The 27925-nt window shown below is 38.8% G+C and overlaps 1 protein-coding gene across 1 annotated transcript; it reads right to left on the bottom strand.

Annotated features, from left to right (window-relative positions):
• Nucleotides 1-1624: 1624 nt before the first annotated feature.
• On the bottom strand, nucleotides 1625-25918 carry LDHB (lactate dehydrogenase B). Its single transcript, XM_066264620.1, has 8 exons — nucleotides 25774-25918; nucleotides 22040-22174; nucleotides 13665-13782; nucleotides 12282-12455; nucleotides 9808-9981; nucleotides 5464-5581; nucleotides 3519-3642; nucleotides 1625-1986 (listed from the first exon to the last, which is right to left on the bottom strand). The coding sequence occupies exons 2-8, from the start codon at nucleotides 22166-22168 to the stop codon at nucleotides 1819-1821; spliced, it is 1005 nt and encodes a 334-aa protein (XP_066120717.1). The 5' UTR covers nucleotides 22169-22174; nucleotides 25774-25918; the 3' UTR covers nucleotides 1625-1818.
• Nucleotides 25919-27925: the final 2007 nt, after the last annotated feature.

Consider the following 27925-nt stretch of genomic DNA (forward strand, 5'->3'; position numbering starts at 1 on the left):
ACGGTGTGTTACTGGCATCTAGTGGGCAGATACTAAAGATGTTGCTCAACAGCTTACAATGCACCATGCCATCCCTGATACAAAATCATCCAGCACCCAGTATCAATATTGATTTAAATGAGACAATATATGTAAAGCACTTCGAACAGTAAGCACTGCTTAACGATCAGTTACTATTATGACCAAGCATTGTGCTATGAACTTTTTTATTTTTACACAACTCATATTAAATAGGTACTATTATAACTATTGCGTATGTGGGAAAATTGAGGTGTAGAGTATACAAGAAGGGAACTTGTCCCAAATCAGTTAATCAATGACTGAACCAATACTGAAAGCAAAGTTTAAGTGATAACAAATTTCATGTTGCCTGACCTATGGTGGCGTAGTGGATAGAGCATTGACTTGGAATGCTGAGGTCCCCGGTTCAAAACCCTGGGCTTGCCCGGTCAAGGCACATACAACAAGCAATCAATGAACAACTAAAGTGAAGCAACTGACTTGATATTTCTTGTTCTCTCCCCTCCTCTCTCTGTAAAATCAATAAATAAAATTAAAAAAAAAATTTCATGTTAACACCACCTAAACTGACCCTTAATTAGAAAGTTTGTTAAAAAAAAGTATGCCTTATGTTCCCCTTAAATCCATAGTATGCTGTCTCCTAGTGGCCTGAATCTGGATAATTCAGCCCCAACACTTTTTTTATTAGAAAGAACTCTAATAAAGTTATTTCCAATTTTAGACAGCTGTTTTAGAGGATCCTATTTTCAGAAAAATAAAATAGACTTCCTTGTAAATGTTATCCACTGGCTATAGATCTTTATTCAGTTGTACCCTTAGAATATACTGCTCACAAATATTAAAGGACATTTTATAGCTTTGTACTCATTTTGAAATATCCTGTAATTTCTGTGAACAGTGTAATAACCACAGGATTTTTTTTTTTTTTAAGATTTTATTTATTCATTATAGAGAGGGGAGAGAGAGAGAGAGAAAAAGAGAGAGAGAAGGGGGGAGGAGCAGGAAGCATCAACTCCCATATGTGCCTTGACCAGGCAAGCCCAGGGTTTTGAACCGGCAGCCTCAGCATTTCCAGGTTGACGCTTTATCCACTGCGCCACCACAGGTCAGGCTAACCACAGGATTTTTAAGGGCAGTGAAACTACTGTTGCAAGGATGAATACATGTACCTTCTACATTTTCCAAACTCATAGAATGCACAACACCAAGAGTGACCCCTAAAGTAAACTATGGCCCTTGGGTAATAATGTCGTGTAGGTTCAACTATTTTAACAAATGTGCCACTCTGGTGAGTGATGTTGCTAATGCGGGAAGCTATGTGTGTGAGGAGGGCAAGTGGTACCTGGGAAATCTCTGTACTTTCAATTTTTCTGTGAAAAATAAAATCAAATCCCTTAAAAAAATGATAAACATAGTCTCAGGACAACAACAAAATCACAGCACATGTTCTGACCAAGACTTTTTGTGCTTTTTAGTGGGAGGAGTATAAAAGATGAAATGCAGATGACAGAATTTAGGGAAATCTATGATGTAGGAGGAAAACTACTTGCAAACTGACTGAAATATTCAGAAACCACTCAAGGAAGAATTCCAGAAACAGAAGTACGCTACTATAGTTAATTTTATTTGTTCAAGGACTCATATTGCAAGCATTAGACCAAGCATGGGCCTTGATTCTGTGAGCCCAGATTCACATATTTAGGAAGGAAACTGTGATCCATGTACATGGATGGAAACTAAAGGCTCATGGTTAATCACATCATAGTTTTAAAATTTCTACAGCCTAGACGCCTGAAGTCACAGGTCTTTGAGGTCCTTCTGGATGTTCCACAGGGTATCAGCACTCTTCTTGAGTTGAGCAACCTCGTCATCCTTCAGTTTCTGGTTGATAACACTGGTTAATCCTCGAGCATTCAGGATGCACGGAAGGCTCAGGAAGACTTCGTTCTCAATGCCATACATCCCCTGCCGGACAAGGGAAGCATTTAGATTAAAACATAAAACCAAGGCAAGAATGATCAAAGGTCCTATGTTTGAATAGAAAGAATTGTAGGAAATTGGTTAGTACAAACTCATTCTTTAATTTTTCATCACTTATAAGCCCCTATATTTCCTCAATAATTGTGTTTTGAATTAGGTTTTACACTTAGAATAGACAAATATACACTATAATAAAACTAGAAATTTATAGGAAAATAGTATAAGTACTTTATTGAACTTATTGACAACTCTCTCTCTCTCAGGTAGATTTTAAGAGAATTTGATATATGTCTTCAAATTGCATTCAAATGCAGTTCTTAACGGTCTACTTACTTTTCATGAAATCTCAAATTTCTTAAAATTCTTTAGTTAAGAAGAGAATTTCAAGAGGTAGCTAACCTAAAAGGTCCAGAATAGTGGTTGGAGGCCACCCAAAGACAAGATTCTTATAATTTCCAAGAGTTGCGGAAAAAATCAGTACAATCTCCAAAACCTTTACCAGTCTGTATAAAGTAAATTATTCACAGGGACATTTTCGCTGCCTAATTAATTAAACTACGTAATTATATTAAAGAAGTTACTTTAATATATTTTTAAACTTATAATTCCCTAAATTTTTATGTACAGAGAATAAAGTACAGAGAATAAAGAAATTCCTACACACGCACTCCAAGACACAGCAGTTAATCTAATTTTGCTATATTTGCTTTTTAAAAAATCTGTAACTGTGTTTTACTCCCCAAAAGTTTCAATAGTTATCTCTTTGTATGGCTCTTTTATTCTACTGTACCCCATCTCTAACCTTTGCACTGACTTGTGAAAAATAAGTTATCTTACACAATGTTTTAGTGCAATAGTAGTTTTGGTTTAAAGCAGTCAATATTTACTTAACTGCTTCATAGCTTTTGAATTAAACTAAGTTTGCTTAGGTATAAAGAGCTACAAAATACAATATTTAGTTTAATACACCAACTTGAAATAAGAGTATTGTATACTTATTTAAATAATCATACAGCCTGACCAGGCAGTGGCGCAGTGGATAGAGCGTTCGAGACCCTGAGGTCACCAGCTTGAGCCCAAGGTCGCTGGCTCGAGCAAGGGGTTACTCGGTCTGCTATAGCCCCACGGTCAAGGAACATATGAGAAAGCAATCAATGAACAACTAAGGAGCGGCAACAAAGAATTGATGTTTCTCATCTCCCTCCCTGTCTGTCTGTCCCTCTTCTCTGACTCTCTTTGTCTCTGTCCGCCCTCCCTCCCAAAATCATACATTGTGAGAATATGCCAAATACAATTCAGAGTTAATCTTTAATTTGCCACATCATACAAGAGAAAACTATAGAAAGGTACTGGATGTTTGTGCTCTTATTGTCCTGGACTTCCCGTAGCAAGACAAGTCACCATAAAACTTTGAGATACAGAAATTACTGAGACTTTATCTTATCCTTCTTTAAATGAATCTGTTTATAGAATACAGCAGTAGAAATCATTTTACATTTTCTAACAGTTTGTCTTACCTTCACCATTGTTGACACTGGGTGAACCCTGGATAAGTTTTTCAGCATGGACTCAATGAGATCAGCCACACTTAATCCAATAGCCCAGTTGGTGTATCCTTTCAGCTTGATGATTTCATAGGCACTAGGAAAAACGTATCATAAAAGAAATTACTGAAATGACTCAATAGTTATTAAAATTAGACTCTTTGGGTTTGATTCCTGCTCTGTCTCTTTTTAATTTGTACTCTTGTTTAATTTTTTTAACCTTCCTTATTCAGTATCCTCTTCTATAAAATAAAGATAACAATGGTAATGAGTTAAAATATATGCAAAATGCTTAAAATTCAAACATTACACGGTGAGTGCTATATAAATGTTTTGATAAATTTAAATAGGTGTTGTGTAAGTGAAAATAAAGTCACAGTGGTAAAAAATGTACATTTTTCAACTAATATTCTTTTCATAAACATGAACACTTCCAAATATACTAATGAAATCAGGAAACAAAGTAAAAAGACAAAATATATCTTGATTTTGAGGTTCCACTTACCAATGTCACCTAAAATACTATGACCGACTAACTTAAAGCACAAAGTGAAGACAATACTTTGCCTGGTAAAGTATTTTCTGAACACAACATTGCATATAAATGCAGAAAGGCACAGGTACTTGAGAGACAGCAGGAGCAACTGAGTATTAGGAAATTGAAATCTAATGCGATCTATTACTGACTAGAAGATTGTGGACAAGTTATATCTTTTGGGTGAACTCTAGTTTTCCCATCTGGAAAATAAAGAGCTTATGCTAATAAAATTCTAAGGACCCATTCAACTTTTTAAAGATTCTTTTTCTCATTATACGGGTCAAATTCCTGAAAAAAAAAATTATTAAAATTGAACTAAATAAAATGATTCCATTTTTAAGATGTCAGTTAGTTTTGTCACAATTCTTTATAAATAAGTTACTATTTATTGAAATCTTACCAATAATAAGTGCGTACATAGGTATGTGAACTTTCACTCAATTTGTACAATAACTATAACCACATGACTTTACAGAGGAGAAAATTGAGATACAATTTAAAAATTAAATGGTTTGTTTCATTAGACTATATAGTTAGTTAGTGCCATGATTTGAATCATGAGCCAAATAAGCCTGACTAGGTGGTAGTGTAGTGGATAGAGAATCAATCTGAGACACTGAGGACCCATGTTTGCACTCATCCGGCTTGAACGAGGGGTCAGCTTGAGCATGGGATCATGGACATGATCCCAATGTCGCTGGCTTGAGCCCAGAGGTCACTGGCTTGAGCAAGGGGTCACCAGCTAAGCATGAATGCATGTATAAGAAAGCAATCAATGAATAACTAAGGTATGCAACTATGAGTTGATGCTTCCCATCTCTCTCCTTTCCTGTCTGTTGGTCCCTGTCTGTCTGTCTCTCTTTCTAAAAAACAAGCCAAATAACACCTTGTTTTATGATAAGCATAATGGTTATATATAGAGAGAATGGTTAGTCTCAAGAGTTTCCAGAAAAAGAAAATGGAAGAAACTTTATCTGAGTGTGGAAAGGTAAATATAGCACAGCTTAAACACTTTCAACAATCAATCATCACATATTTATTTTAGGCAATTATGATACTAGTAGTGCCTAGGGTTATGTTTTAAATAAGTCAGACTTATCTATTGATAGGAGGCATTTGGAAAGCCCTTCTCACTTGTTAATTCCATGTTTTGTTCCTGTTACCACTACAACAAGCATTTCTCCAGAAGAACACTTGCTTTTCCTCCGGGGACTAGCACAGCAAATTTACCAGCGTAAGTTCTTCTTGTCTGTTTCAGCAGGTAACAGCTGCATATTTTCTATAGGCATTTATTTGAGCTGGTAGCCATAGAAATTACTTATGATTTTATTTAAGTAATGATGAAATTAATTTTCTTAAATCAAGCCCCCTTCCACTTACCTTTCAACCACCATCTTATGCACTTCCTTCCAATTTTCACTATCATTGTCTGTTCCCATTTCTGGATTTAATTCCTGGAGAGAAACACCTGCCACATTCACTCCACTCCACACAGCCACTGCAAAAAATAAATAAAAGAATAAAAAATAAAAAATAAAAATTTTATATATTTCTGACACTATTTTCAGAAACCCCTTCTTCCCTTATTTCAGGTTTCATCTCTGATACAAGCTACATACTCAAACTGTGACAACTGATTCCAGTGTATTTCCCCCAAAAGGCTGATATTGCCTTCAAATAGCCACACGTCTGATCTTCTAACTTTCAGTCATTTGGTGCAAAATAGAATTACTGTGTCATACTTACAGAGAATATGAACCTCTTGCTTTTCTCTAGGTTTGTGAAATCACAAAGGATTCTGGTTGGAAACTATCCTAAGCTTTTGATTTGAGGAATTTTTAACTTCCCTCTTGTTTATTTTTCTAATAGAAGCCCCATTTTTTCTAGAGTTAAAAAGAAATCTTGGGTAAAGTATCTCTTCTCACGCCTCAAATGCAGTTGATTTCTTGAAAGAAATTTCATGTAGCCACAATGAATTTTTCTGGTTCTAACTGGATCAAATATTTTCTTCTAAGAATGCTTCTAGAGGTATAGCAAACAAGGTGCACCTCTATCACCGGCTGTATCTTTTGATGCATCAAATCAACTCTCTTGCCTGTTCTTAACACCTGCTGCCCAGTCAACAGCTATATGGATGAATGAAGACATGCTCTGTGACATAGACAAGCTCAGAATCTACTGGGAGAAACAAGTAAAGGAAACTAAAGCAAAGGGATCAGCTCTGACAGAAGTATGGAGGAAGTGTAATAAAACACAAATAAAGGGTCTACTTAATATAGGGGAAAGGAATGTCAGAGAAGCGTACAAAATAAAGGCATTTGAACTGGTCTGGGCACTGAGAATGGCTCCGTGAAGCCTCCACCTCAAGTGCTAAAAGTAGCCCGGTTGTGAGCATGGTCCCAGATGGGCAGAGCTTCGGCCCCAGACAGGGGTTGCTGGGTGAATCCCGGTCGGGCACATGTGAAAGTCTGTCTCTCTATCTGCCCTTCTCTCATTTGGCAAAAGAAGAAAAAAAAAAAGAAGTATGTGTTTCTCATGAACCTTAATAAATGCGAGCGAAGGCACAGGGTGAAATCTATCATGGCTATGAAGGAAGAAGCTGCCCATAACCTAATAAAGCCTCTTCTAGTCCACAACTTTTGCAAATTCAGACTAATTGTTGAAAAAACTAGAGCCTGACCAGTAGGTGGCACAGTAGATAGAGCATTGGACTGGGACACGAAGGACCCAGGTTTGAAACGCCAAGGTCACCAGTTTGAGTCTAAGGTTGCTGGCTTGAGCAAGCGGTCATTTGGTCTGCTGTAGCCCCGGGTCAAGGCACATATGAGAAAACAATCAAATGAACAATTAAGGTGCTGGAACGAAGAACTGATGCTTTTCATCTCTCTCCCTTTCTGTCTGTCTATCCCTATGTGTCCCTCTCTCTCACTCCAAAAAAACCAAAACCAAAACCAAAATACTAGAATATTTTCATGGTCTTTGAAAGCTATGAGGTCTACATAATTTTGCCATAGGGAGCACGGTATAACTCTCTTTCATATCATGTACATAATATATTGTAGATCAACATGGAAATACTGGGAGAAAAGATGTTCTGGAAAAAATGACATAGTAATGAATAAATAAAACATTGGTCAAGAATCTAAAGACATGCCTGACCAGGCAGTGGCGCAGTGGATAGAGCGTCGGACTGCGATACAGAGGACCCAGGTTCGGGGACCCAGGTTTGAGACCCCAAGGTCACCAGCTTGAGTGCGGGCTCATCTGGTTTGAGCAAAGATCACCAGCTTGAGCCCAAGATCACTGGCTAGAGCAAGGGGTTATTTGGTCTGCTGTAGCCCCACGGTCAAGGCACATATGAGAAATCAATCAATGAACAACTAAGGAACCGCAATGAAGAATTGATGTTTCTCATCTCTCTCCCTTCCTGTCTGTCTGTCCCTATCTCTCCCTCTCTCTGACTCTGCCCCAAAAAGGAATCTAAAGACATGAATATAGCTAAAGGATCTTCAACAAGCCACAATGACTGTTTGCCTTCCTTGTTTCCTCATTAAAATACAAGTCTTGCACTAGAAGACATGTATTATCACTTCCAGATCTGTGTTTCTAGCAACCGTGTATTTGTAATAACTAGCATTTATTGAACCTTTACTATACACTAGACACTGTACTAAATACTTTATATAGGCTTTAAATTCAGACATATCTTTGGATATGAAGCACTCTTGAATAAAGTGGTATAATGTCTAAGAAAAAAAATCAAACTCATTATATAAAAAAGCACAAATGCAATAATTAGAAGATCAAATTCTTATAATACCAAGGTGAACTCCTTCAAATATCACATTACACTCTTACTAAATTCAAAAGAAAATTTATACCTTAATCTGTTAGTGAGAAAATAGCTCTTTGCATATTGGGCAGAAATAAATTTAGTAAAACAAAGACCAGTATTTTCATTATTATTAATATTAAAGTTTTGGATTATTAGGTTATACAATAAGCTAATTCAACTTATAAAATTCTATGTTTAATAAATAAGCTTGGGCCTGACCAGGCAGTGGCGCAGTGGATAGAGCGTCAGACTGGGATGAGGAAGGACCCAGGTTCGAGACCCCAAAGTTGTCAGCTTGAGCGCAGGCTCATCTGGTTTGAGCAAAAGCTCACCAGCTTGGACCCAAGGTTGCTGGCTCAAGCAAGGGGTTACTCAGTCTACTGAAGGCCCATGGTCAAGGCACATATGAGGAAGCAATCAATGAACAACTAAGGTGTTGCAACAAAAAACTGATGATTGATGCTTCTTATCTCTCTCCGTCCCTGTCTGTCTGTCCCTATCTATCCCTCTATCTGACTCTCTGTCTCTGTAAAAAATAAAAATAAATAAATAAATAAATAAGCTTGGGATTATTAAATACAATCACAACTGTTCATAAATATTTTTAAACAAAATTGTTTGGAACAGAAATATTAATTCCAATGAAAAGAGAAATACTAACTTAAAACAACATTTAAAATAAACGATGTGAAAAATTGTTTCCAAACAAATCATTATACAAGAAACAGAAGTGCGTTATAATTTTAATGTTGGTATTGTTACAATGATTAATTTATGTCCAATAATTCTACTCAGTCTTCTAAAAAAATAAAAATACTTGAGAGATTTACCATATAGTTTCTTACTGCTTAAAATGATCAAGTTATTAAAGGTTTCTTAAAAATCTGATTTCATTTGAAACAAGATTTTACATATTTGAATTGTAGACACTAGTTATTTAAAAGCTTTTGTTACCCAATTTATCCCTCCCTCAATAAACATGACGGCTCCCATAGCTCTGTCCACTGAAGGGGTCTAGAAGCAAAGACATATCAGGAGCATGAACACACCTATCCCAGGTCTTGGTTTCTAAACACCATTCCTCTGAGATGGAAACAAAGTTCATTGGAAAAGCAGATAATTCTAGTGACGGTAAAGGGGAAGTATGAGATCAAGCTGGTGCACTTTATTTTTCCAGAAAGCAAAAAAGGGCTCAAAATGTGTCAAAAAGACACAGGAGCCAGCCTGAAGAGCCTGTTACTTGACCTATTTGGGATGATTTGTGCATTATGACAATGACCGCAGAACTATCGTAGAATAAAACAAAAATCTGAGTTTACATTGATAAAAATAAATGAATAAATAAATAAATGGGGAAGAGAAAGCTTACTCTTATAGAATACAAATAATAAATATAGAAAAAATGAGGGGTTTAGAAATGATATTTGACATTACCATAGTAATAACTTACTTAACCAAGAATCATTAATTATTATTAAACAGGCAAAAAGATTGATGAATAATCAAGTATTTGCCTAAGGCAGTCTATATCAAAGTTATCCAGCAAAAATTACTTCTTTATAATGTTAAGCATGTGAAAATGCTTAAAAATAAAATTTATTTTTTTTAAATCTTTTTTTTAGTTTTTTATTTATTTATTTATTCACTTTAGAGAGGAGAGAGAGTGAGAGAGAGAAGGGGGAGGAGCAGGAAGCATCAACTCCCATATGTGCCTTGACCAGGCAAGTGCAGGGTTTCGAACCGGCAACCTCAGCGTTCCAGGTCGATGCTTTATCCCACTGCTAAAAATAAAATTTAAAAACAAAAATTTAGAACGGCAAGAACAATACCATAAGTAGCACACAGTGAACATTGTCCACTTTTAATTTTATTTTAACTTTTTTTTTTACCACTTGAGTCTCCATGTTCTCCCAAAATCCATCCATGGCAGCTGCTGGGATGAATGCCAAGTTTTTCAGCCATAAGATAGCGAAATCTAGCCGAGTCCAGATTACATCCACTTCCAATCACACGGTGCTTGGGTAATCCACTTAGTTTCCAAGTAACATATGTGAGAATATCCACTAAAAATATTAAAAAGTACATATGTAAGTAAATCAAAACTGATTTCAACTGCTATGTAAATTAGAGAGTGCCCCTGCTTTCTCCTCTCCCACTTCCCCACTCCTCAACTGAGGTGTGCCTAGAAGGATGTAAATACCTTCCCTTTTCATGTTTGAGATAATGGAGGTTAGAAAGACAAGAAAAATGTAATAATGTGTTTTTAATTTACATTATTACTTGAAACAAAAATATATAGGAACTAGCAGATTCATTAACTTACTGTACGTGGAGAAAAAAGGGTTGAGTAGATCATGCCTTCTAACATTCCATGACTGTTAATGACTGTCATCATAAACCAAAAGCCATTTGGTTACTGAATTACCAAAGTGTTCCTATAAATTTTCCTGGGCTATTCAGTTATTAACTGTTTTAATACAAAATACTAACATTTCTTACCATTTAATAAAAAGCCCTCTATAACAGGACCTTTATCCTGGTATGGTGCAAATGAGACTGCACAGAGGCAAAACCTGCTGGTCACATAACTTATAGGCTAAGCTATAAAAGCAGAAATAGCCTGACCAGGCAGACTGGCATGCATAGGACCCAGGTTCAAACCCCGAGGTCCTCAGCTTGAGGGCGGGCTCATCAGGTTTGAGCAAGGCTCACTGGTTTGAGCACAAGGTCACTGGCTTGAGCTAAAGGGTCACTTGGTCTGCTGTAGCTCCCCACCCCACCCCCCGTCAAGGCACATATGAGAAATCAATCAATGAACAATTAAGGTGCTGCAACAAAGAATTGATGCTTCTCATCTCTCTACTTGTCTGTCACCATCTGTCCCTCTCTCTGTCTCTGTCACATAAAAAATAAATTTAAAAAATTTAAAAATATATAAAAGCAGGAATATGTGTACACAAGAAAGGCAAGGGGTTAAATTTGCAGTCTCCACCTCCAGACTCGTACATAGACAATGGCTAAGATAGCTTAAGGTCATTTTTGACTAGATTTATAAATGTTCCCTGGCAATTTAGACTCAATAGGCGTGACTCCTGAGAGTTAAGACTTGTAAAGCTCCTTGGAAAATTGTATAACCAGCTATTAATATCTAGATATTTGTCATGCTTGTTCTACAGCTTTCTGCCACCATGAGAACTTTTAGAAGCACAGTTGAACTGTTTTGTTAAGTCAGAATCCAGAATTACAGAGAAAAAGAATACTAAAACAATCTGCCCTTGCTTGCTTCCATCTCTCAATATTTCATAAAGTATAAGGATTCCCCTGGTTTTCAGTCACAATCTTTCTCTACATGAACTGTCAGAGATGATGAGCTTTACCATTTTATCAATGTATGTAATATGCTCACCAATACACAATGAGTTTGGTGGCAAATTAAAGACAAAAGAAGTGTGAAATAGAGTAGATTTTGACTTTGTTGCTAAAAGAAACGCAATTCGTTCTAACCAGAAGTATTACGTTTTTAACATTTGGTGTTAGCATGTGTCTATTAATAACAGTCTATCTTTAAATCAGGGCTGAATGATGTTTTTCTTAAACTGTTTCAAATTCAATCTAATTCAATTTTGAAGAGTTTCAGAGATAAGGAAAACAGAAGGTCAAAACTGCTAAAATAGCCTGACCACGTGGTGGCGCAGTGGATAGAGCGTCGGACTGGGATGCGGAAGGACCCAGGTTCGAGACCCCGAGGTTGCCAGCTTGAGCGCGGGCTCATCTGGCTTGAGCAAAAAGCTCACCAGCTTGGACCCAAGGTCGCTGGCTCCAGCAAGGGGTTACTCGGTCTGCTGAAGGCCCGCGGTCAAGGCACATATGAGAAAGCAATCAATGAACAACTAAGAAGTCGCAACATGCAACAAAAAACTAATGATTGATGCTTCTCATCTCTCTCTCTCTGTTCCTGTCTGTCTGTCCCTGTCTATCTCTGCCTATGTAAAAAATAACAACAACAACAAAAAAAACTGCTAAAATATTTCTTATAAACTGAAGCCATGTTCAAACGTTTCATCATGCATCCAAGGATAATCTTTACAGAAATTTTAAAAGCTTTTAGACTCTCCGACAAACCCAGATAAAACAGATGAAAAAACTTTTCACATTTTTAAATATTTGGCCTGGGATAGTGCCATTTGTTTTTTGTAAACACCACTTTTTGGGATCCAATAACAGAAGCCATGTGAATTGTTCTGTTAGTTCACACCAGAACAGATTTCCCTAAATTCAAAAAACAGACTTAAAATTCAAAAAACAAAACAAAACCCTTAAAACATTGAACTCAACACAATTGATCCCTGAAGGCATTAAATACCTGGGTTAGAAACCACAATGATGATGCAATTAGGGCTGTACTTAACAATCTGGGGAATAATGAATTTGAAGACATTAACATTCCTCTGCACCAGGTTGAGACGACTCTCTCCCTCTTGCTGACGAACTCCAGCCGTCACCACCACAATCTTAGAATTGGCGGTTACAGAGTAATCTGGAAGGAGAGGGAAAAGATAAAAGATACTTTAAAGACAACTCTTCACCAAAACATGATACAATATGCTCTAAAACTAGCTAAACATCCATAAACTTCTGGAAGTAAATGAGAATGTCGTTTTCTGTATTATATAGTGCAATGCTTCTGTGGCTTCTTCCTCCTATTTGGAAACATTTCAAACATAAAATTGGCTCAGAGAATTGACCAAGGAAATTAAAAAGGTCCTAAATTATGTTTCCAGCTATAAATTCAACTTGCTATTGAATTTATATTAGAGAATATTGGGTTGTCAGTAATAACACAGAGCATAAACAGTGAATCCAACGAACAGCCCTTCAATTAAAAAAAAAAAAAAAGAAGCAATTTAAAGGTACCTCTAGGTCTGTAATGTTAATTCAATCTATGATTGGGATGGAAGAAACTGAAGTGTTCATTCTTGGCTAGCAATTAATTTCTAATACTCAAGCCTATTCATTTTTAGCCATGAGTTTCTCTAGAGAATTTTTTCCTCAAGGAAATGTGTCCTTTCCCAAAAGATACAAACATTATGATTTGATATGATCATTAGACCCACTAGCTATGAATGTCTCATAACTAAACTGTGCTATGTCACTTTGTCAGTCAATATTTTATCAGTCTCATTTCCTATAAAAAGGAGGTGATAGGACCTATCTCTTAGGGTTGCTGTGACAATGAAGTAATATGAGACATACAAAAAGTCTCACAGTACACAGTATACTTAGTAATTCAATCAGTAACAGCTAATTTCAGTAGCAGTATTGTTAGAGATTACGTGGGAGCAACATTAATATAGCTTCAGTCACTGCCACACTGTACTGGCAGAATTACAGTATAAACAAGTGAATCCAGAACAGATGGCTAGAACATGAATTTATTTAGTTTCTTTAGTGCACTCAAATAAATTATTTGTGCAAATATTCTCTCTTGTCTAAAACCTTCCCATTCCTGAATACACATAAGCAAGCATTACAAGACAGTCTGCTAAAACGTTAGTACCAAATGTGTAGAATTTACATGGTGGTTTACAGAGGTAACACTGGGGTTGGTTCTCCAGAATGAATTGGAACCAGAAGGGACGAAGAAACTGCCAACATTAGCTTCACCATGATGGGAAGACTAATGGTACATCAGAGAGTGAAAGGATATCAATTTATTAGGTAGATCACATTGGGCATAAAATATTACCTTTATCTGCCACAATTTTAGATGTCTGAAGAAATAAGCTCCCATGCTGCAGATCCATCATTTCTCCTTTGAGTTTATCTTCCAAAACATCCACTAGAGCAAGCTCATCAGCCAAAGACTGGAACCACAAAAGCAGGTGTTGGTCCTCTATGCTACTCCAGGATATTCCAGCTCACAGCACCACACAGAAACCCTTGAAATGGCTAAGAGCCCAGTGAAAACCTAGAGAGCTTTATCATGGACTGAGGTGTGCTCTTTAAACAATTTCATAATAAAACACCTTGAATAATAAACTATTTATATTTAAGACATGGATTTTTCAGAATTTTACCTTCTAGTCCTCAACTAGAACTGGACTGGCATAACACAAATGGCTTTAAGAATATGCAGATGTAAAGATTCTTGATGAAACCAACTTGGTTCAACAGTGGTCTCATGGTGAAGAGAGACTCACCCAGTCACAGAAACAACCTTGGGCAGTGTGTCCATCCCTGAGATCACCTGCAGTTAGGAGGGTTCCTGAGGACAGGTCTAGTTTAAACCATCATGAGTTTAAGTTTCACTTTAGAGTTGCCTTTATTTTATTTTTTTTGTGTGTGTGTGACACAGACAGAGAGAGGGACAGGCAGACAGGAAGGGAGAGAGATGAGAAGCATCAATTCTTTGTTGTGGCACCTTAGTTGTTTATTGTTTTTCTCATATGTGTCTTGCGGAAGGGGTGGCTCCAGCAGACCAAGTAACGCCTTGCTCAAACCAGTGACCTTGGGCTTCAAGCTGGTGAGCCTTGTTTAAACCAGAGGAGGCCGCTCTCAAGCTGGTTACCTCAGGTTTTCAAACCTGGGTCCTCTGCGCCCTAGTCCAACGCTCTACCCACCGCGCCACCACCTGGTCAAACTAGAGTTGGCTTTAAAGCTCTGCTTGTGAAGTTTGAATCCTCAGGTTGGTTCTGACCAACTTGAATATTTATATGGAGGAAGGAAAGAGTTTTATGGACAGAGGATCCAAGATTACTAGATTCTCCAAACTTGCCCAGGTTCAGAGTTCTTTTATTTTCAATTCCAGTCATCACCCTATGCAACTCATGCAAAATAAAAGCCTAAATCAATTAGCATACTATTTAATCTTAATCTAGTACCATAATTTCACGTTCTATACATATGTCTCTCTCACACACACACACACATGTATTCTCTTTATCTCTACATGAATAGAGAAAGAAAGAAAACTCTGGATTCTCCCTTTCAGTAATCATGTATGTTTTTCAGCAAGTTCTTGATCTTTCTTCTTGTAAAAGTAGGTGGGGCTGGTGTCAATCTAGACACATCTAAATAATCTTTTAGCTTTGAAACCAGGTTCTCCGTTGTTCAAAAAGTCTTTAAAAAGTAGTCATCCTGCCTGAGCGGGTGGTAGAGCAGTGGATAGAGCATCGGACTGGGATGTGGAAGACCCAGGTTTGAGACCCCGAGGTCACCAGCTTGAGTGTGGGCTCATCTGGTTTGAGCAAAAGCTCACCAGCTTGGACCCAAGGTCGCTAGCTCGAGCAAGGGGTTACTCAGTCTGCTGAAGGCCCACAGTCAAGGCACATATGAGAGAGCAATCAATGAACTACTAAGGTGTCGCAATGGAAAACTAATGATTGATGCTTCTCATTTCTCTCTGTCTGTCTGTCCCTATCTATCCCTCTCTCTCTCTCTCTCTCTGACTCTCACTCTGCCTCTGAAAAAGAAAAAAAAAAAAGTATGTAGTCATCCCCCCCATTAAACATGACTAGTCTTTGCTTCTACTGTTTTTTTTTAGGGCTGTTAGCAAAATAAATGGCTTACTATAATATATCAATACTGGAACCCACTGGGAATTGGGGTTCCGGAAGAACATTGAAGAATAAGGTACAGTAGCCTGGGGTGGAACTAGGAAACTGCTGACCAGGAGGGAGAAGCAGAGAGAGGCGAGATGGCCTATTAGAAACCTGACCTACATCTGTTGCCAGCAAAGCAGATCCCGCTTCCTATAGGCACCAAGGAATAAGGACCACCCTGTCTCTAGAATCCCAGTCTGGCTGGCCGCATAAAGCTGGGAGGATTTGCTTGGGAAGATTCAAGCCTCCTTGGGACTAAATGTGTTCTCAGTTCCAAGCAACTAATTTACTTGAAAATTTATAAAATTATTGTTATATAAGTTGGGAGTTACTTAGTAAATATTTTCTCATTTCCATGTACCGTATTTCCCCATATATAAGATGATCCCATGTATAAGATGCACCTTAATTTTGGGGCCTGAAATTAAAAAAAAATGTATTACATAAAGTTATTGAACTCAAGTTTTTTGTTTTTGTTTTTCAGAATTGTACAATGATTTAATGGTGCTTAGAACCCCAAACACACATCCACTCACTTCAGTTTAGTAATTCTTGGATTTTAGAGCTCTTTTTTTTTGAACTCAAGTTTTTATTCATCATAAAATTCATACAACTGAGCCTGACCTATGGTGGCGCAGTGGATAGAGCATCGACCTGGAATGCTGAGGTCGCCGGTTCAAAACCCTGGGCTTGCCTGGTCAAGGCACATATGAGAAGCAACTATACTAGTTGGTGCTTCTTGTTCCTTTTTCACCCCTTTCTCTCTTTCTCCTCGCTCTAAAGTCAATGAATAAAATCTTTAAAAATTTTCGTACAACTGAACAAGTGAGAAAAAGCATGAAATGCAAGTAAAAAAAATCTACCACCACTGTATAAGATGCACCCAGTTTATAGACCCCAAATTTTTCGAAAAAAGGTGCGTCTTACACATGGGGAAATATGGTAAGTCAAATACTGACACTAATGATCACCCATTTTTACTTAAACACATGTTTTAACACTTTTAAAATGGTTATGTTCCTTTGCAGCCTCTGACAAGGTCACACAAAACGCTCATTTGGATTTTTTCAGTCCTAAATTAATACAGTAATCTCTCACTTCACACTGTTGCTAGGTTCCTGAAACTGGGGTGGCCTGACCTGTGGTGGCGCCGTGGATAAAGCGTCGACCTGGAAATGCTAAGGTCGCCTGTTTGAAACCCTGGGCTTGCCTGGTCAAGGCACATATGGGAGTTGATGCTTCCAGCTCCTACCCCCCTTCTGTCTCTCCTCTCCTCTCTAAAATGAATAAATAAGAAAAAAACAAAACCACAATTTAAATAAATAAATAAATAAATAAAGGTTAAAAAAAAAAGAAACTGGGGTGAAATGATATATAACGAAATTGATTTTATCACTAGCTAATTAATATAAACAAGAGAGTTTAATAAGTTCCGATGGCATCTGATCAATGTTATAATGAAACGGGACGAAGGAAACGCTTTTTGGCAAACTTGGGCAATGTTATTTAACAATAGTTATAACATTCAGTCAAGGTCCTGAGCACAAAGAACATCACGCTTATTTTAGTAACATCACACATGTGCGCTACTGAAGTCAACAGGGCAAAAAAAAATTGGGGGCTTAAGTGGAAAAGGATATCACAGGATCTCAGATCCTGTCTTTTGTTTCAGTGGGTGTAGAGAATTGGCTGAGAAGTGCATGCTCAGCTGGCAAGGAAGGAAGAGACTCAAAGCTTTGAGTCAATAATTGCAGAGCTGGATTTAGCTACATCTGCACCACTGAGCATCTCTCAAGTGTGGAGGCAGGCAAATGGAAAACATGTGACAAAGTAGTGACACTGTTGTTTGACTTAAATAAACTTTCTTCTGCAGTAACTTAGTGTCCAGCCTATGAATTTACCATCTATATATTTTACGTAAATTGTAACTATATTTTAAAATATTTGAAACTGCAAGGCTTGGATTAACTGCAAAAGTGGTGATTTACTGCCTGACCTGTGGTGGCGCAGTGGGATAAAGCATTGACCTGGAAGTGCTGAGGTCGCCGGTTCAAAACCCTGAGCTTGCCTGGTCAAGGCACATATGGGAGTTGATGCTTCCAGCTCCTCCCTCCCTTCTCTCTCTCTGTCTCTCCCTCTCCTCTCTAAAATGAATAAAAAAAAAAAATAAAAAGTGGTGATTTACTAAGGAACAAGGTCAGTTGGAAGCCAAGAACATCACTGTTGAAACCTTGTTTAACAGACTATGAAAATGTTTTCTAATTTAAAGAACTATGTGGACCAGACAGACACAGTCCTAACCTGCCTCTTGGTTCTTTTAGCTAATAAATTACTGCTGCCAATGCCTTAATATTTGATGGTTATATTTTTTATATTCAAGTGTTTAGGGTGCGTGAAATATTGTAGGAAGAAAAGGTGTTAACTTTTCCAAATAATTAGCTAAATGGACAAGTACCATTTTTTTCAATAATTTGTTTTTCTTCTCTGGAATGCCACTTCTATCACTAAATATTGTCTCGGCCTGTTTCTGGACTTCTAGTCTGTTCCATTCATGTACAAATTCCAAATTTTAATTAAGTGCCACTTTAACTTAATTTAAGCCAAATCTGCACTATGTCTATAATAACATTGCTCTTTCTAAGAGACTTCTTATGCTGTGTTTGAGAATGTGGCTACAGTTGACTGAACCAAGAATAGATATTCAAACCTAAAACAGCTGGGCACAAAGGCTCAGGGTAGAATAAATAAATTTGACCCTGATAACATGATGAGAACTTGGCGGCTAAATGCAGTTTGTGACTGGTAGTGTGGCAGAAGTCATTTTTGGCAGTAGAAGCCAGGAAGAAGGAAAAGCTATGATCAAAATTTGGCCAAATGTAAATAAATATAGTTTATCAGCAATAGCAGGAATAAATTGTAAATGTGCCAAGCTTTATTGATTAAACAGGAATATAGTAATGAATGAATTTGGCAAAGTCTCTGCTCTCATGAAATGTATCAGGAAAAGAATAAGAATTAAGCATACAATTTAAGATGATTCTGATGATGTATGTAGGTGCTATTAACACCAAGAGGTAGGGTGATGTTCAAGTTACTGGGAAGGAAGTTTACTTTGTTTTGGGAGAGTCAGGGAAGGCATGATATGAATGATAGAAAGTCATCTCTGGGACGGTCTAGGATAGACATTCCAGGTAAAGGGAAAATAAAGTTAAAGGGTTTAAAAGGAAATGAGCCTGCCATTTTGAAGAAAAAAAGCAGTGGGTAAGAGATGAAGTGTGAAACAATACCATCATGCTGCACTGCCAGGTGCTCCTGACACGTGAATGACGCTGCCTGGAGTTGTACCCTCCACTGCTTTGCCTGTGGAGGAAAAGGTTCTTGCGACATGCAGGCTTTTTGCATATGTGTAGCACATGTGCACTATGACACTACTGAAAAGTCATTAAGTAGGAAAGCTCCTATTTTTATAAAATCTCACTCTGGTCATTATGTTGGCAATGAGGGTACAGGGAGTAGGAAAGAGAATAGGCAGCAAATAATTGAGTCTTTGGAATGGTGGGACATCGTGCCAGGGAGCCCGAGTTGCCTTCGCAGGCCTAGCTGAGGGGTGGGCCTCCCACTCAGCCTATCTCGGATGCCTGAGCTTAGCTCCTTTGAGCCAAAGCAGTGTGCGTCCCCTGTGAAGCACACCAGTGCTGAATGCAAAATGCCAGATCTGAGACTATTTGTGTGATCTGAATTAAATCACTTAGTCTTTCTGAGTTCTTTTTTTACCCCAACAGTAATTTATAAATGACAATACCCTCCTAGAACTTCTGTGGAGAGAAGAGGCAAAATACAGAGACCAAACAGAGTTAGCACTGTTAATTTCCTTTCTCTATTGAACTAGTGGGGTTCCTAAGCTTTACCAAATATCAGTATCATATTGAAACACTTTAATCCTTACTCATTAAAATAAGATTTACATATTTTTCATTAATAAAATGGTCTTTGAACAAAGCAGTTGTTCCCTCACAGCAAGCAACTAAACAAGTAAACTGGAAGATTCCCACTGTGTTAGCAGCAAGGTCAGTCCTCTAGCCTGCTTGAATTGGGCCAAAGTATTATGTAACTGCAGATACAGTCTCCATTAAATAATTTACTATGAAGGATTTTAAATTTACAGTTGAAACAATCAGGGGGGTACTCATAGACGCATGATAGCTCCGAAACAGGTTTCTGCATTATCTAAATTTTGAGATTAGCAGGAGGAATGAAAAATCCCTAGCTAATATGGCATCAATACCTTGATTTTTTAACTGCCTAAATGCCAGCATAGAAGATAAAGACATTTCAGAGTCAGTACAGTTGAGTTCAGCATCCTGAGTTCAAAACCCAGCTCTGCACTGCCAGCTATGTGACTGCGGGCCAGCCACCTCGGCTGAAAACAGAACAGGAATTGCCTGACCAGGTGGTGATGCAGTGGATAGAGGGTCAGCCTGGAACAGGGGACCCAGGTTTGAAACCCCAAGGTCACCAGCTTCAGTGCCGACTCCAGTGCTGGCTCACCAGCTTGAGTGCAAGGTCACCAGCTTAAGCGTGGGATCACAGACTTGACCCCATGGTCTCTGGCTTGAGCCCAAGGTCACTAGCTTGAGCAAGGGGGTGACTCGGTCTGCTGTAGCCCCCCAGTCAAGGCACATATGAGAAAGCAATCAATGAACTAAGGTGCAGCAACTATAAGTTGATGCTTCTCATCTTTGTCTCTTCCTGTCTGTCCCTGTCTGCTGTTCCTTGGCTTCGTGTCTCTCTCTCTTTCTGTAAAAACAAAAACAAAAAACAGGACAGGGACAATTCCCATTTCTTCAGGTGGTTGTTTAAAAGGAAGCATTTCAGTTAAAATGCTTTGAATGTGTTACACACTCAATAAACATTACATAAAAGAAATGTAAGCTGGACCAGTTTTCATTTTTACAGGCATGAACAGTGAGCACTCGAGTTCAGTTACTGAAATTCCCTGTCATTTGGGAAGCAGCTCTCCTAGATCATAGGCAACTGGTCAATGAAAACGAGCCTGAAAAAACGCAAAAGAACAAAGCATTCATTGTTGCACACAGCATATTTTAGTTGATCGCTTTGATAATTTTTTTCTCAGTGGAGATCCAGAATTTGTTCCTTCAGGGTATAAACATAGCAAACAGAAATATGCTTGGTGAGTAGTTATTCAGGCAGTCTTCATATAAGTACAAAGAGGCAGTGTGTTCTAAACACAAGTCAGTATTTTGGGAGGGGAGGGAGAAGGTTAATTCCTACATTTAAAGCAGCCTTCAGAAGGCAAAAGAATGAATTCAGTGAGGTAAATAAGAAAAGACCTCTTTCCTCAAAAGTCCTTAGAGACTAAAAAAAAAAAGTCCTTAGAGACTAAATAAAGCTAATTGTGGTTTAAAACACAAGGGGACATGAGGCAAGCAAAAAGCCCATGGAGGTACAGAGGAAAAATATAGACTTGAGGAGTGGAAGGTGTTAATAGTATGATATCAATGTGAAATCTGATGTTGATAATCACATTGATTATGTGAGAATATGTGAATATGTCCTATTTTAAATAAATGTACTCTCTTGGATTTATATGGAAAAAGTACGATGTCTGCATTTAATTTCCAAAATGTTCAAAATATCCATTAGAAGTCAGCGTGTGTGTGTAGAGAATGAGAGAGAGGGAGAACACACACACACACACACATACACAAAATCCAAGGACTGGTAAATCTGGGAAAAGTAGATATAAAAGATTTACTTTTACTATACTTGAAAATTTTCTGTAAATTTTTATTTCAAAATAAAACTGTTGAGTGAAGTTTGAGGAAAGTAAGACTTTTTGAGAATTTCAAGACCTCAAAAAGCTACTGTGTATATATTTATTAATTGTAGAAGGTAAAGGGACCTTTGCAGTGGAGAAATCTTGCAGTGACCACCAGTAATGAGACAAGCTGAATATCACGTGACTCCTGATGTGATGCACCAGAGAGGTTAGAATGTCACCTAGTCATGATCCCACCCCAAAATTTAACTTGAACCTAGTTACAAGGAAACATCATACCAACATAAATGGAGGGCCAGTCTACAAAACTGTCATGGGTTATTCAAAAATGTCACTGATATGAGAGACAAAGAAAAGGCTCAGTAACAATCCTAGATGAAAAGAAAAATAAAGAGACATGACAAGTATATAAAATATATAATCTTGGATTGGGATAAAAACAGTTTAGAGAATTTTAAATCTGGGCACTGTATATTAGATAATATAGTAGTCTTGTGTCAGTGTTAGTTCCCTGGGAGTCTTAACTCTATTATGTCAGATAAGGTAACTATCATTCTCTCAGAAGACACATGCTCACATGTTCAAAGGTTCAGTATCATGTCTACAACACACTTTCAATTATTCAGAAAAAAAAATCTTTTAAAAGTACAATAAAATCCTGAAGTGCCTGGAGAACCCACACTAAAATGGTCTCCCATGTACAGTATTCTTGAAATGTACCTTTCCCAGAATGCTGATGGCACATGCCATACCAACTTGTCCGACACCCACGACAGTGATCTTATTGTTTGGGACTGCTGTCTCTTCTTTTGCAACTGGTGCAATCAGTTTTTCCTTAAGAGTCGCCATTGTGCACTATAAGAAAAGAATCAACATGTCACATAAGACACCTGAATGGTAATGATCCTGAAAATGTTACTATTGCAATTTTGAAATAAAATACAATTGAAAATGAGCCTAATGATATTCCAGAACACAAAATATACTTTTAAGACCCATGCGATCCATTTAATGGAGAACTTAAGACAGAACCTCCCTGAAGCTACTGGAATTTGGGTTCTTCTCATCAGCCTGTGGGCTCATATTAGTATTTACAAGTTGTAACAATTTTTTCTCGCAACTATTCATTCACCGGTTAAAAAACAAAAAGTAGCCTGACCTGTGGTGGCGCAGTGGATAAAGAGTCAACCTGGAAACACTGAGGTTGCCGGTTCAAAACCCTGGGCTTGCCTGGTCAAGGCACATATGGGAATTGATGCTTCCTGCTCCTCCCCCCTTCTCTCTCTCTCTCTCCTCTCTCTATAATGAATAAATAAAATCTTAAAACAAACAAACAAACAAAAAAACCCAAAAAACAAAACAAAACAGAAAAAGCCAAAAAGTAGCCCAACCAGGCGGTGGCACAGTGGATAGAGCAGGGGTCAGAAACCTATGGCTCACGAGCGAGATGTGGCTTTTGATGGCTGCATCTGGCTCGCAGACAAATCTTTAATAAAAATATAATGTTAAAATATATAAAACATTCTCATGTATTACAATCCATTCATTTCCTACCACTCATGTTCCTGGTTGCCGGTGGCTAGAGCCAATCACAGCTGTCCTCTGGGACAACACCAAATTTTTATTGGATAATGCATAACATACACGGATCATCGTATGGCTCTCACGGAATTACATTTTAAAATATGTGGCATTCATGGCTCTCAGCCAAATATCCCGACCCCTGGAATAGTGTCGAACTGGGAAGTGGAAGACCCAGGTTCGAGACCCCGAGGTTGCCAGCTTGAGCCCAGGCTCATCTGGCTTGAGCAAAAAGTTCACCAGCTTAGACCCAAGGTCGCTGGCTCCAGCAAGGGGTTACTTGGTCGACTGAAGGCCCGTGGTCAAGGCACATATGAGAAAGCAATCAATGAACAACTAAGGTGTCGCAACAAAAAACTGATGATTGTCGCTTCTCATCTCTCTCCATTCCTGTCTGTCCCTATCTATCCCTCTCTGACTCTCTCTGTCTCTGGAAAAAAAAAAAAGTTACATTTAAATTAACTGATGTTTCTATTCTCCAGAGAATTTATAAGTAACTATGTAAACTAAGTTGATCTAAAAAGTAAATGGTCAATTATAAATATTAATTTATACTATTCATGGTTATCACTTTTAGAAAACAGGAACTGACTGGTTCTTCTATTTTTTCTCCTACTTAAGTCTTATTTAAAATGTGCCAAGTATACTGAATACACAATATGTTCTTAAATAGATACGGTGACAATAAAACGGTATTGTGTAATGTTTGGGCAGAAGGTGCAAAATAAAAAATTACCCTGAATTCCTTTTGGTACACCTTGGACAATTGCTGAAAGGTGATTACCATAGATACCTATACATTTTCCTTTCGGGGGTCACAATAAAAGAATACCAACTTTTGAATTAGTTTCTTTCCAGCCATTAAAGACAAAAAAAAAAAAAAAAAAAAGCCAAAAATTTAAAATGAAAAAAATTAAAAACTGTTGGAAAACATTCTACACAGTAATACCAAATTTACCCATGTCATCAGATAATCAGATGTGCTTTCTGAATAATAGGAAAGTTCATTGTACCACTCTGCCTACCTAAATGCAGAGAGTACAGATTGTAATTAAGCCTTTTCTTCAGAATTAGTATCACTCATCATTGTAACCTATGATAATGTCCATTATTTATCCTTGCTATTTACAGCTAAAGCTAGACTGTCACCTTGGAGGCCACTGTACTGGTTTCAAATTGAACTCCTGCTTCCCAATCCTATTTATTGTTTCTCATCTGCAGTAAACTAAGTAACAAAATGTAGCATAGTAACTGTATACGTTAAAGAGTCAATAAATCTCTAAGTTAGAATCAAGTACTTAAATTTGGAGACAATTGTGTTACAACTATTTTGTTCTAAAGCTATTTTTCCTCTAAAAGACATTTCTCCCCAGTCACTGGGGAATAAACTGAAGATTATTTTGCCTTTACTGAGCACATTTGCAGTTTCTTGTGGATGCTCAAGAAATACAGAACAGCATGCAAATGTATCCACAAATAAGATGACCTTATAGTGAAATTCATACACATTCTTCATTTTAAGCAGAATCAGAAGAATGCTGTATCTCTTCTTCTTGAAGATACAAATGCATCGTTTTTCTTTATTAACTTATTTTCATTAGTTGTTTTAAGATTCTTTAGGATCCAGCAAGCAGTGGAAAACAAAAATCCAGAAGTGGTTAATACCTAAACACTGATTAGTTGTTCAGACAGGTCTTTTAACTTGGGGCATTTCAGAAACTACAATTTAAGAGGCTTGAGTCAGTACAGATTCTTTCCTATCTTTTCGGAGAAAAGTGTTTTTCTTTAATCTTTCCTTAATAGGAGTTCTAAAAAATTTAAAGAAAATGTTAGTATTGCTCGCAGGACTGTGCCAAGATCAGAGCGTTGGCTGTAGGAAAAAGAATGATACACAGCATACAGCATAAAAGCCACCTCTGATTCTCAGTCCTTTGCATTCCCATCCCCCTACCCCTTGTGCCTATAAATCATTAGAAATAAACCAGCGCCTTAAGTTCAGAAGCAATGATCCCTTTTACGAAATATCTCTCAACTCTAACTTTTTAAAAAGTCATCTAATGACTCCACTAAGCAAGTGCCAGTCCTTCCCCTCCTCCTCTAGGCCCTAATTGCAACTTCCACTGCAGGCCGCCCACAGGCCACCTCTTCCTCTCGGCGCCCGCAGCACAGCGTCGCAGGTCACGAGGGGAGGTGGCAACCTCAGATCTCCTCGGAGGTCTTTGGGGGCAAGTCTGGGCCTTCCTTACTTGCAACACCCAAAGCTGGCAAAGTAAACAGAGCACCCCAAGCATCCAGCAGAAAAGCCAGACATCAACCCTGGAAAAGGCTGCGTCTAGAGTAGCCGGATACAGACTGGAGTGTACGGTCAAACCTGCATGCACATCACCCTTGACCCTCATCCCCGCCAGACATTTCACCATTTCCATAGTAGCACATTCCAATACCCCGGTTCAAGATCATCCTGCTTTCGCACGTCACCTAGTTCCTTCTCCCTAACCCTAGATCCTAAAGCACGTGCCCCGACTCCGGCCAGCAGGCACGGGGGGTGATGTGACCGCCACCGGCCGATCAAGGACGAGAGCCCGGGTTTTAGCTGCAAATTCAAGTTTCTTCCCCAGGGAGTACTGGCCGGCCGAAAGCGAGCCCGGAGGGAGCTCAGTTGCAGGCACTCGCTCCGCCTCGCCCGGCAGCTGAGGGCACGACCTACCACCCCCAACGCCAGGATTGACTCCCGTCCGGATGCTCAGGGCTAACGGCCCTAGGGGTCATAAGTCCTCTGGTCCTTCCCACAGTCCTGCTACACGAGGTCTACTCTGCATGCCCCACTCGTTCTGCCTGTGAGTCAGGATTCAGGTTATTGAGCCGAAACCTACCAGGACGGAGAACACTTTCCCAACGTAGTTAAGGAGACGCGCCAAGAAGACAATGTCAGCTGCCTGCGCCTGCTCCTGCGCAAGATCTGCAAAGAGGGAGGAGGAGGCGGGACCCACCCCTCAGCGGCCTCTTAGCTTTCTCTATTGTGATTGGAAACCCGAGCGCCGCCCAACCCTCCCCTCCGCTCGCTCAATCCCCTTCAAGGGCAAGGGCTCAAGTATGCGCAGAGCCTCCTCCGCTCCGAAGAAGCAGGTCACCTTCTAGTCCCTGAGGCTGCCTCGGTTCTCGGCCCGCGTGACAGTCTGCAGAGGCTGCATTACAGTATTTCCAAAACCAGGCTATCTTCGCCTCTTCTAGACTTTTATGCTCCTGTTCTGATAGGTTTAGTCCAAATAGAAATAAATTTCAATTTTGCTTTTCAGATCAACTTTAGAGGAACGTAGTTTTCCAGCTGAGATGTTGATGGGGTAGTACTGGTGCTTCTGAATGTTCTTAAAATTAAAACTGAATTTTCAGTTTTAATTGTCTTGCTTATAAACTGCATTTGATGCAACAATGACAACTCCCTCTCCCTTCCCTCCCTCCTTCCTTTCCTCTCTTTTTTCCTTTCTTTTAAAAAAAAAATTCCCCACCTAATTCAGCAAATATGCATGATTTACTGTTGGGCAGATAAAATATATTATGCTCACTTTGTTAAAGATGGCACTGCCCACGTGGAAGCCAGTCGCCCAGGTGTGATGGTATTGGATGCCCTTTTGCTTGGGATGGGTGTGATTATATTAATGTGTGCTGGGGGCGGGCTGTAGGCTGGCAGGATCCTTGTAGCCTGGGGCTTAGTTTTGGGACTAAATTTTTCCCACCCTTTTTGATGTGGGGTGGTGCACTCTCATGAGGAATCCCATTATGGCTCAGATAAGTGACTTTGTATCAGAGACTTCCTTGTTTGTATATTGGATTAAAGGTTTTGGTTTCTACACTATAAAATGGGGCAGACCCGGAGCTTCCTCTCTTTCTCTGTTCCTGAGATTAGCTTTAGAGAGGAGAGCAGAGAAAAGCCAGGTGGAAGAGGCCAGGAGAAGCAGCCAAGCTGCTGGAATGCTGAGGGAGAAGCCAGTTTGTGCAGAGTTTCTGCAGAGAGAAGGAGATGAAGAACAGAGGTGAAAAGGCTGGTGAGCGAGAAACCTTTGATTCTAGGAAACTCAGATAAGTCAGTAGCTTTGTGAGCACTGAATGAGTGGGTTTTGGAGCCCAGTATGTGTTTTTACTTGCCTGCCAGGTGCAAGCTAGGATTAAAGATAATGGCCCACCAGTTTGTGGCTCCATTGTTTCATTACCGTCTGTCCAAATCTAATGTGAATCTGCATGGGCCAGGCAGCTGTGATGGTGGTCGAGGCTACTGGCTTTACAACATCTTTGTGACCTCAAGGGGCCACTAATAAGGCGCAATTCCTCTGTTAGTCCCTGATAACTCCAAAGCTGCAACTTGCCATTTGCCTCTGTGCCTTCAACACCCAGCTCAGTGCCTGGTACCTCACTACAGTGCTGGCAAATAAATGAACGAATTACTGACTGAGCAGCTGGAGGTATCCTGAATACCTTCATGTATGATGTATGTTTAAATTAAAATGCTTTCAGGTATAGCAATCTTACCAACCCCCTGTATGTGAAAGGGAGTTTTTGCTAGCATTTGGTTTGTTTTTGTAAATGGCCATTAATCCTAGAATTGCTGCTTTAAATTTCATCTCTGTGCCAAGCATTGAAAGTGCAAAGATAAAAATAACACTGTGCCCCTTGAGATGCTTCCAGTTTGAAGGAGAAAGATGAGTAAGGCACTCTTTTGATTACAATACAATGTGTTAAGTGGTAATAGAGATTTGGTTAAAGAGTACTAAATGTTCAAAGGGAAGAGCCACTAAGGAAGGGGTGTGTCTAACAGCACTGATAAATCTCAAACTTTCCAGGGTTATAGAATCCAGTTAGTAAGGACTTGGAATGACCCATCAGGGAAAGGAAGAGTTTAGCTGAAAATCATTATTACATTCACCTTGGATCCAGTTTGAAGCAAGACCAGCAAGTCACTCTAGCAAGAAATCTAGAAGTCACCCTAGGTAAGGCCTCTTTCTTACCTATTTGCCAAAAAGAGTTAAATCT

The sequence above is a fragment of the Saccopteryx bilineata genome, chromosome 1 (assembly GCF_036850765.1).
Source record: "Saccopteryx bilineata isolate mSacBil1 chromosome 1, mSacBil1_pri_phased_curated, whole genome shotgun sequence".
Classification (NCBI taxonomy): domain Eukaryota; kingdom Metazoa; phylum Chordata; class Mammalia; order Chiroptera; family Emballonuridae; genus Saccopteryx; species Saccopteryx bilineata.

Coding starts and splice junctions, on each gene's coding strand:
- LDHB (XM_066264620.1), bottom strand. CDS start 22,168: ATGGCGACTCTTAAGGAAAAACTGATTGCACCAGTTGCAAAAGAAGAG. Junction 12,456..13,664: donor TAAAATTGTGGCAGATAAAG/GTAATATTTTAT, acceptor CTCTCCTTCCAG/ATTACTCTGTAACCGCCAAT. Junction 1,987..3,518: donor CAGTGTCAACAATGGTGAAG/GTAAGACAAACT, acceptor CTTGTCCGGCAG/GGGATGTATGGCATTGAGAA.